General features: G+C 36.0%; 1 protein-coding gene across 1 annotated transcript; it reads left to right on the top strand.

The window, feature by feature from the left end:
- The first annotated feature begins 1580 nt into the window (after positions 1–1580).
- LOC109089821 (pleckstrin homology-like domain family B member 1) lies at positions 1581–9382 on the top strand. Its single transcript, XM_042714440.1, has 3 exons — positions 1581–1886; positions 8834–8902; positions 8973–9382. Exons 1-3 carry the CDS (start codon positions 1863–1865, stop codon positions 9189–9191), a joined length of 312 nt encoding a protein of 103 aa, XP_042570374.1. The 5' UTR covers positions 1581–1862; the 3' UTR covers positions 9192–9382.
- The last annotated feature ends 2416 nt before the right edge of the window (positions 9383–11798 follow it).

Here is an 11798-nt window from a genome sequence, read left to right as displayed (position 1 = left end):
GTCATAAATTTGCGGATTTGATAAGTGACCAAGAAATAATGCAAAACTTTCAATTAGCACAGGTTTTGAATTTCTTTTTGGAACTGGTTGATCATTAGCTTATGCACCTAAGTTTCAGAGTGGTAAAAGCATTATTTGTGGATAATTTAGGCAATTTTTTTTTCACTCAAAAACTGAAATACATCACCTCAGATCAATGAGGCCTACCATCAATCAGTTCCAAAAAGAAATACAAAGCCTGTGCTTTAAATACCTGAATTTTAGTGGTCAGACTCCCAAATCATATAAAACCAGTCATATGCAATCCAAAAATATCAAATAAAAGGAAAAAAAACATCTTGCCAAAATTTTGAGAAGCTCAAGGCATAGAGACCTGGTCAGCTGCATTTTGAAACTATGACATTCTTTGTTCGTTCCATGAAAGTCTTCACTTGACAAACAATATTCCTTCTCTCCATCATCTCTCTCACACTCTCGCCTCTCCTTTTGTTCACTCCTGCACTCTTTATTTCATTCCAGATCCTGAAAGAATGTCAGGGGTTGTTGTTTTTCTTCTCTTTTTTTCATGTCGGCACCAGTGCAGTAACATACTGTATAAAAGGACACTAACTGCAGTGTAATTTCCTGCAGCTGTTGCCTTGTGGGTACAGTGGACTTCCTCCAGTGTTTTCTCTAACTGGCTTAACGCTCGTAGCTTCTGCCACTCTGTTTGAGGGTTCTGCTGGGTTCCCCTGGTCTCCAGGGTGAAGTGAGGCTGTATGGGGAACACAGGGCATCTGTGAACTGACCAAAGGTCATCCAGCTCTCCATTCCCTCTGTTTGTCCAGCTCATTTAGAGTATACATGCATAGAGCAGGTGATACCAAGCAATAATTTAGTTATTTAGTAAATGGCATTCGTCTTGTTTCGGAGAATTTTAGAAATGCAGCATTGGTGTCTTTTTAACAAAAGAATTCATCCAAAATGGCATTCGTCTTGTTTCGGAGATAAAGAAAACTGGAGGAGTGTGCACTGGAGCATCCTGTTTACCAAAAGATTTCAGCCACACTTGACCTCTAATCACAAACTGGATGTTGGGTGTGAACGGCGGTGGGTGTAAATTTATGACACACGTTGTAGACTATGTATGTTAAATAAACAAATAGTTTTACTGTGGATATTTTTATTTGGCAGCTTATTTTTTTCCAAATTTGTGAGAGGAAAAAAACTGGCTGATTGTTATCAATTGTTTGTAACTTTTTGGTATTTGATCTATTCGAATGAAAATTCAAGAACTGGCCAAGAAAAGTAAACTTGTAAACTTTATAGCCTAACTTACACAGATGTTAATATAATGTTAACATTTTGATAAAATAAATAGTGAAGATGAAAACAGCCTATATCTTTGTTAAGAATACATATCAATAATCGCTGGTTAATTTCGAACTCTTGCTTGTAAAAAAAGAAAAGCAGGTTGAATGTTTTGTTCCATGTCTCAAGAACCAGTGAATTGTCAGTGCTGGCTGAACTGCACGCGCCGCCGTCTTCAGTGCGCATGCGCACATCAGCGCACGATCTAGTTCCAGCTGTTGTGCATTCCATAGAGCACAGCGGAGTCGCCGCTGGCCGAGAGCGCAAGGACAGCGCCTTTAGGTCACCAAAGAGCCACGGGACTTGCTTCATTTCTTTGGAAATAATTATTTATAACAGAGTGCTTGTATCAGCTTTATCAATAACGCTCGGCAGCGAGGTGGAGTTTACAAATAAAGAGAAATATTGAATTGGCTTGATCTTTTTCTTTCTGTCATTTGGAACCGCAAAGGATATTTGGGGAAGAGCGCTGCGCACCTTCAGTATAAGTGCCTTTGGAGCTGCCATTCAAAATGACAGACGTCGTTTCGGCAATGGTGAGACTTATGTTTTGCACAAATAATCCTTAAAGTAAAACTTTATTTAATAGAAAGCTGTTCTTTTAATTACTCGAAATAAGCGTACAGTGTCTGTCTATATCTAACTGTGCAATTTTTAATTAGGAATATTTATTTGAAATATTGGAAAATCAGTCTATGATTCATAAGTTGATATATTTGAACACATATGGGATGGTGTGGGTTTTTAATATTCCTTTGATGATAGTGACGTGTGATGGTAATGACATTTTCATCAAGCTGGACTCACTACACAACAAGTTATAAAACTTACACAAATAATTTCTCAATTTAAAATCACAAATAGGCTTCCTTTTTTGAGTTTGGTTATGACATCTAAAATTCTTCTTCTTCTATATCATAATGTAAAAGCTTTCAGTCAGTCTTCTCTAAAAGAAAAAATAACCAAATTATTAATGTAAATAACAAATTAACTGAAAAATGAGCTTTTTAAAAGTGTTCCTAATTGTTGAATCACTCCTGTTTGCTTATGTCTAATGTTTTGTAAGTTAAATACTGATAAATATGATTGATAAGGTTTATTTTGGTCACAGTATTTAATTAACTTAATCTATGATCAACTCTTGGCACAAGTCATGGCATTGGTCTAGATGTGTTTTGACTGTTGAATTCATCATGGGCAGTGAATCATGACCTTGAACTGAGAGATAGGCATTATACAGTAAACATCAAATACCAGAGACACTTTTAAGACAACCTGAAAGCAAACAGTGCCATGTGGTGCGATTTTACTAAACAGTGCTGCCTGACTGAACAAGGAATAATCAAACTGAACCAAACAAACAATTTGAGGTTTACAGTTGTGTTTTTTGTGCATTGTTTTTGTTTTATTTCACTTAAATGACCCATCTGTTCACAAACAACTGCATACACCCTCAAACCAGATGTTAAGGTTGTAAAAACAGTCTATGACACTCAGAGCACAATTGTTAGTTACATGCATAAGAGCAGCAATTATTTCATGAGTCAGTGTGAGGGGATGAAAAGAAATAAACACGTGGACAGACACAGAGAGCGATGCTAGATGCTGTAAGTGAAGCAGATGCTATGGTTGTGAAAACATTGGACCTGCCACTCAACACACAATTGCGCTCAGGTGTGTTGACCTATGATCTAGCTGACTCACAGAGTCCTCATTGGCAGACAGGTTGTTGATGGTGCAGATGTTACAAAGATAGTAATCACTTGTGCTGAGTGATGATTCTGGCAATCAGCATAACCCCTGCAGTGAGAAAAAACATCTGCATGAGGTCTGTTAACATCCAAAAACAACTCAGAGTCAGGTGATTTACTATGGACCAAACATACACTTTTGGTTTCACAGTGATGCCATAGAACAGGAGTCTCCAAACTTGGTCCTGGAGGAAACTCTACAGGACAACGGCCCTCCAGGAACAAGTTTGGCGACTGCCAACAACATTCCCTTTGTGATAATGGCGGCAGTGAACAAAAACTGCCATAGAAGAACCATTTTGAGTGTCCCACTGAACCTTCTGTGGAATGAAATAGTTTCCATGAAAGTTAGAGGTTCTTCATGGAAACATAGATGCCAATAATTAACCTCTATTTGGTGAACCCTCTGGTGACATTCAATCATTTCAGATGGAAAATTGTTGTTCCAATTTTTCATTTTTTTTTTTTTACTTCATCTGAATGGTATGAAACTTAGTGACTTTTGTGGCACTTGTTGTCCACCTTATTTTTCAACGTGGAAGCCGTTTTCTGTGAATGTGCGAGACTTCCTGTTCATTAGCCGCTGTAGGGAAATAGCGAGAAGAATAACAATGTACAGTATACGGCAAAACTGTTTGCACTATACAAACCAGTGTGTTCATAATGAAGATGACACATTAAAATAATATGGTAAGACACACCAATTTGCAATATCCAGCAGCAAAATGAGCTGTTTTGAACAGCTAAAAATAGCTGGAAGCAGATGACACTGGAAGCCAAACCCATACTTTTTACAAATTGCCGCACCCACTCTTATGGGAAAAATATGGTGGATATGAACAAAAATTGGATGATTAGAAAAGGCTAAATTCTTTGATGATTATATAAATCTTTAAAAGTAATTATGTCTGTAAAATGTCAAATAATTTTCTTAACATTTGTAGTATTTTATATATAGAATTAACTAAATGCTGCATAATACAAAATATATAAAATTAAATATTGAAACAAAATATATTACATTACTTTCATCTTTGAACACAAATTACATATATTCTACATATATAAAATTCTATACCATTAATAATAAACAAGTGGTTTTAGTTAATGTAATGCCAACTTTTTGTTGAAATAAACTGCATACACTTGTACAGTATAGAAAGTTTGACAAGTTTTCAAATAGACTGACCTTTTAAATTGGCTTTATGTGTAAAAAGCTCTACATAATAAGGTAAAAGAAATCTGTGCTTTAAAGGAAAACTGTCAGAACAACATTACGCAAGGTTTTGCAGCCTAATGTGGATTTCCTTACGTTCTTATTCCTGCAGCCAGATGCAGCTGTAACAACATTCCACACACTTTCATTTGATAACTTTGGAATTTGGGGTTAATGATGTAAAAGTTCTTAATATGTTTTTTTCAGACAATTTTCTGAATCTTGCATTATCATGGTGCAAGCCAATTATTTATTCAGTTCCTCGCACCTTTAATTTAAAAACAAAATATCTGCAAGACACATTCGCCCTACCGCTGCAAACTGTTCCAAATTGCTATCATAATTATGGTCTTTATAGTTAACTATTGTTATTTTTAAACATAACATCATTAATACAACCCTCCTTATGCCACATAATGATTTTCAGTGGCCTGAAAGACTAGAAGGGGAGGAAACTCAGAACAGAGAGGGTTTTGTCTACCTAAAAGATCTTGCATCATTGAGTGTGTCCAGGGGAAGCAAGGGGGCTGCTTCAACCCTTCGTAAATGAGCTGCATGCCATGAAGGGAATCCCATATTAAGCTGAGGTCCAGGCACAATGACATCATTGTCACATGTGACAGACTGGACTAAATAAGCAGCGCTGCTTTGCCACCTTTGAGAGATCAGATGTGTTTTCTATGATGATATTGTTAAAGAGGTGAGTGCGTGACCTTTAGTCAAAAGATTATGACCCCTAATAAAAGGCAAACATGTCAAAGTGTCTCTTTAACATGACACTATAAATTCAGAGCCAACAAAGCCTGCATTCATGACATTTCTTGTATCTAAGGCTATGTTCAGAATGTATATTTTATATATATATATATATATATAGATATAGACAGATAGATAGATAGACAGAGATATAGATATATATCCCTTTATTTAAAGTTTGTTGCAAATCTTTTTCATAGGGTGAAGAACAATCTAAATAAATATTTTCCACTACAAAGAACCTTTGGTGCAATGGAAAGTTTTCATGGATTTTGAAGGTTCTTCATGGAACCATACAGTAGATGCCAATATAGAACTTTTATTTTGAAGAGTGGCGGTATACAGTAAATAGTAAGCTAGTGTTCCATTCTGAACACAGCCCATATGTAGGACAGAAAAATTAACATGCACGCAACCATCACAGCCTACGCCAAACGCATTTGGAAATGACCTGGAAAGCGACCGTGTTTCTGCCAGTGTTCTTGTTAGATCTGATGAGGGAAAGGAATGAAAACAGGGGGAGGCTGACAGACCGTTTCCCTTTTTAAATCTCCTACCCGTCCGCTGAAACGCTAACCTTGTGTGAGGCTATCACCACCCATCCTGATTTGAATGTGTGATCCTTCTTTGATCATCCATGTGCGTTACAGCTGAGTCGATAGAGTTGCCAGGAATGTCCTCCCACATCATGTCTTGCGTAAAGCACAAGGACTCAAAAACCCCTTTGTGTCAAATTCTGGCCATCCAAACTCACAATGTTATTTTAAAACATATCCTCAGTGGCTCATAAAGTCTCAATGTTCTTGTAACACTCCTGTCTTTCTCTCCGAGTCTGTCTTCACAGTCTTATCTTTCATCCTGTCTCAGTGGCTCATAAAATAAATGTTGTTTTCAAATTAACACTCTCCCCCTCTTCCTTCCCTGCATGTAAATAACCCTCCACAGTCTTTATGAACTCTCTGGCTTCTTTGTTTTCTGTAGATGTCTGAACATGCCTTGAAAATTGCAGCTTCCACCTGAATCAAGAGGTCTTGATAACCAAAGTCATAGTCAGGGTCATCTTACAAAGATCAGCCAGTGTTTAAACGGCAAACCTGCCCTTATCACCCCACAGCTGCCCACATCTATAATCTCAAGATTGGATGGAGAGGTGCTAGAGAGGAATGTAGATGATATTTTGATCCTGGGGTGACATACCAAAGTACCTCTCAGAAACAAAACACTGGGACATTCCTGCAGGAACATGCCTGTCTACCTGTCAGGAAAGAGGACAAAGAAAGTTGAGTAAGGGGTTTATGGTTCATGTGCAGTTGTTGTTGAGCTGTAAAGTAGGTCATGTTATTGTCAAGTGCCCTCTTGGGATATGGCCAGACGTGAACTTAGGGTCTTAAATATCTAAAAGGACTTATAGAACTTAAAGTTGAACTTTTTTACATAAGTAAATTATCCTCAGTTTAAATTGAATGCAGTGTTGTTTAATTTCTGTTCACTTTAAATCAAGAGAGTTTATAGAGTTATTTATTAAATAACCTTGTCTATATACACTACCATTCAAAAGTTTTGGGTCAATAATGGAAAAAAGTATCACAGTTTCCACACTGAAGAATTGAGTAATTGTACTGAAAATTCAGGTTTGTTATCACAAGAATACATAGTTTTAATGTTGAGAATTGTAATATTCCATTTGTTAAAATTGTATTATTATTATTATTATATACCTATTTTTGAATAAATAATTGCATAAAAAAATATAAATCACAAAAAAAAATTTTTAATACTTAAAACTAAAATTATTAAATACCTATTTTTGATTAAATAATTGCAGCTTTGGTAAGCAAAAGATGCTTCGTTCAAAAGCATTAATAAAACTTACCTCAAACATTTTTTACAAAATAGTGCACTTATGCAGGCCTAAAAATTTGTACATATTTCCCATTCCTTGTGTGTTTGTTTATTAAATAATGATAACACATACAGTATCTATATTAGGGCAGTGCTAAATAAATAAATCAAATACCATTTTTATGATCACTTTAAATATAAAAGTTACAAATTCCGAGTGTATTAATGTACAAGCATAACTGTACTGCTAACATGTTACTAACATGGCAAACAGTAGTATAGAAGCATGGTTGTAGGTGCACTCTGATTGGACCATGGAAAGCGTAATGCAAAATATGGTTCATGAATATCAACTAACTCATCAGGTAAGTAAAACCCAAAAAATATGAAAACACTTAACAAACAAATAAAATATAATGACACATTTCAAGATATAACTGAGCGGGAATGGCACATGCAATTCCTGCTTTCAGGTCTGGAGAACCCAAAAAAAGTATGTGGACACTCAAGAAACAATTAACACAAAAAGGTCCTAAACTGAGTCAAACATACTCCATTAAAAATCATATTGGAACTAGTTCTGCAGTCCAACAACATTTAGCATTTATAAGCACATGGTTTGATATTTTGGGTTTCTAATGCAATGAAATTATTAGAGTTTAACTCTAGAGTCTTTTCGCTCCATCTCTCTCTATGTATATGTATATATCTGAGCAGGATTATGGTAACTGCAAATCTCTATGGTAACTGCAAATCTGGGGTGGCAGGACCAAAGCAAAGGCCATTTCTCACCATAACTCCATTGGCATGGTATGCCAAACACTCCCAGTGACTCATGGGAAATAATAGGCATGGAACATTCCTGCCTTTTCCTCCCACTCTGTTTTTTACTCCTTTGGGATCATTTTCACACACATTCCAACCTATGTTACGTGTGGCAGCTGGATTAGAGAGTGTGATATGTTTGCTCTGATGTTTACGGCCCTCAGGGGCTGTTTGTGAGTGTCTTTGCTGTACCTATCTTGTTACTAGAGTGCCATTAAACATAATAGCTTTTTTCTTATCTGGATACCAATAGATAACCAGCAATTGTTTCCTAATGTTGGCTTTACATGAACTAAACCATCATGTTGGAGTGAATATTAAAGTATAATTTTCTAAACATCATACAGACATAGTGGAAGGACAATTGATTAGAACTTATTATGTTTATTTTAAGGGGTTAGTTAACCCTAAAATTGCATTCTTGTCGTTATTTACTTTACCTTCATGCTTTTCCATACTCTTAAAGTATTCATTCTGGAACACAAAAGAAGGAATTCAATGTTCTTTCTGCTTTTTTCCATACAGTGAATGTTGAAGGTTGTCAGGCACTGTTTGCCTCTAAAAAAAATAAATAAATAAAGACAAAAAAGCACAATATACATTAGACTTTAAAAAGGTATCAAAGTACTCATGCACTGTATTGCAGGTGTTGTGAATCCACAAATGTATCTCATTATTTACAGAAAAATATTTTCCTCCACCAGAGCAATAATAAAACCTATTCACATATACTGCAATGGTTAACACATGGAATATAGAAGGAATCTTTAGGTCAGTTTTTACATTAAATTTCCCATACATTCAATTTAACATTATAAAAGACATTTATAATGTTACAAAAGATTTCCACATCAAATAAATTGTTGTAAAAGAATCCTGAAACAATGTAGCACAGTTTCCACATAAATATTTAGCAGAACATTAAATTTAAACTGATAATATTATGAAATTTTTTGAGTGCCAAATCAGCATATTAGAATGAAGGATCATGTGATACTGAATACTAGTAATGGCTGCTAAAAATTTGATGATAATACAACAAGTATGTATATGTTTAAACATATCAGCTCTTTGTTCTTCTTGTGTGGTACAGGATACAGAGCCAAATTCCCCGGTGAGTGTCCTCAAACCAGAGTCAGATCAGAGCCTCGGTTCTCCTAAGGTTAGTGGACCATTTGTTCTTCTGTTTTTTGAGGTAGGAACTGTTAATGAGCTGTAATGCACTGTTTTAGAGTCCACCACTGGACCTGATTGACACAGGAAAAGGACTGAAAGTACAAACCACGACCCCTCACCTAGTCAGCCTGGGCAGCGGAAGACTCAGTGTAGCCATAACTCTACTTACCTCTAAAGGAGGGTATGTGATTTTTTCTCTCTGTTTGAGCTTTTTTTCTCTTTGTTTGAGTCTGTCTATCTCCCGATCTTCCTCCCTCACACACAAACCCAAATAACCATGAACAATAGCCTGCAAAGAATAGATCTCTAAATAAGACCATCTATCTGTTTGTGCCTTCATGAAACACTGGATGCATGTGGCTTTTATTGTTAGTGCACTTGGGTTATCATAGAGGAAGAGGGTGGATGGATGGGGATTTTCTGTTGTAAAGCCAGAACCCAGTGAATCTTATTTAATCTTTACCTTAAAGAAGCAATAAGAAGTTCCACCTGTCTCTGATTACACACAGGTGTCAGACTTGTTCTGATGACACCACGTCTGTGCATATGGCCCTTGCTCATACCTCGCCCCTCTCATCACGGTCACCATGGTAAACGCTGGAATGCAATCTGAGAATGGAGACAGGACAAGGAGTCAAACTCAAGCTATCTCCAAACAAACAAAAAGAATCAAGCTGACTTCCTCCCAGTGGGATGGAGTAATAAAGTCACAAGTATTACAGTACCGCCACAGTACTGAATACACACAAAGACTGATTTAAACTTGCTATTTCAAGGCAGTCTAATCATGTTTTGATATAAAAAGAGAAAATATTTGACCATATCCGTTAGTAATAGACTGTGTAAGTAAAGCTGTAAGGGGCTGATTTGCGTCACTGGTTGAGTGTGTGAGCCAGCAGAGGTCAGAGAAGAGTACAAAAACAAAACATAACATAAAACAAAAAAAAAAAAAAAAAAAAAAAAATCCAAAACTCTACAAAAATGTCACAAATGCAAAAAATCAAAATCAAAAAAAAAAAAAAAATGCTGATGACCATTAGTCAAATTCAACAAAACAAATTAATTCAAATAACAAAAAATATAAACAAACTCAAACAATAAAATCACACAAACACACAAGCATGAGCCGTAGAGTTCAATTCATTCAACAAAAAACAACACAAAATGGTTTCTAACTCATAGGTTAAAATCATTCAGAACTATTACTTCACAAGTATTACTGTCACAGGTTTGAGTGTATTTACTGACTGGTTGTTCATATGACACCATGTAATTAAAAATATATGTTCACAACACAGTTTTATCTAAATTATTATGAAGAATTATTTATTTTATTATTATAAAAAATCAAATAAAATCAACCTTTATCAATATACAATATTCAAATACGTTTTTTAGACTAGGTACCATGCAGGCCTGGCACCAGAGGGGGGGGGGCCCTTTCGCCAGTCGGTTTTTAGCCTTAACATTGCTTGCATACAACTGCCCATTGACATGGAAAAGCTGCCCAACCCCTGGTCTAGGATCTGTTTTCTTCATAATAAAAACATAACGAAATAGATTTGGCAAAAAATCCAGTGTATCTGCCTTTCTGCTTTGGAAAGCGTCAAATGATTTTACAATGCATTTTCGCAGAGGTGAGCAATGTAGCCAATGACAGAATTTTTTGATTTCTAAATAGACCAATCAGAGGTCGGTTGGAATCCAACTAACAGCTGTTTTTTGCACAAGATATCAAAAAGATGTGTAGGATTTCACGTTCGTAGGTGGAACTTTGTGAAATTGTGAAATGAGTGACTGATTTTACCAAGGGAGCACTCTTTGCATGCTGTATATGATAATATATTCAGTTGAAATAAAACTTATGTTTTTCATGCTTGACAAGCCGCCACATTAATTTACAGACAAACTAACTACTACACTATAAGAAAAAGATAATAATTTCAGAAGCACATATTATTCTGCAACCGAGGCTGGTCCAAATGCACTTTAAACACAAAAACATAACAAACGTTTACTATTCTTATTAATCTAAAACACCAAATCATTAAAAAATATATACTTTAATAACAAGGGTCCCAGTGTCTTTGTGTACAGCAAAATAAGTAACACTTTACAATATGGTTCGAACAATGTTAGGGATGTATTAAAGTCATCACTCTTTTAGTTACCCATTGCGGACCTAAATACCTTACCTAACTTGACTGAGTTCCTAGTTAATACCCATACGCCCCACACCCACACAGCCCTCCCACGCCCCCCTAAGAAATAACCCCCCCGACAATGTCCTAGCGCCAACCGTGTTTAAAGTGAAACAAAATAAAAATATAGCGTGGCTTTTTCCCTAGCAATGTTTAGTGACCCATCCACAGTTTACACATTGCACACACTGAAACTCTAAAGCATTTCAAGAACCTGTTGGCTGAACTAACTGTAGCAAAAAACCCATTATCTAAACAAAAACTAACAAAATATACATAACCAAATGTTGGCTGAACTAACTGTAGCACAATATGCAGGATTTATGGATGAACTGATTAAATATAGATAACCACATTCACTCAGTCCATTTCCCGCCAACATTCTTTAAATCTGCGGCACTAAAACCTACAACTTAAAATTGAAAAACTTTTTAATTACTACATAATACACAAACAACACACATTATTATGCTCCTGTACCTCAGGACATCACTATTGAGGGTCCCGGGATTGAAGCCGAACACTGCAGGATTGAGAACAGAGGAGGGGTCGTCACTCTTGACCCATGCGGACACATGTGTTCACTCGATGGACTGAGCCAGCCACAAGCATGCATTTTTTTTGTTTTATGATAGCGCTTCAGTGAAAATGCATCTACAGCATGCATTTTTTTTGTTTGTT

Source organism: Cyprinus carpio, chromosome A24, assembly GCF_018340385.1.
Source record: "Cyprinus carpio isolate SPL01 chromosome A24, ASM1834038v1, whole genome shotgun sequence".
In the NCBI taxonomy this organism is placed as follows: Eukaryota; Metazoa; Chordata; class Actinopteri; order Cypriniformes; family Cyprinidae; genus Cyprinus; species Cyprinus carpio.
This window is presented reverse-complemented; position numbering and strand designations above follow the sequence as displayed.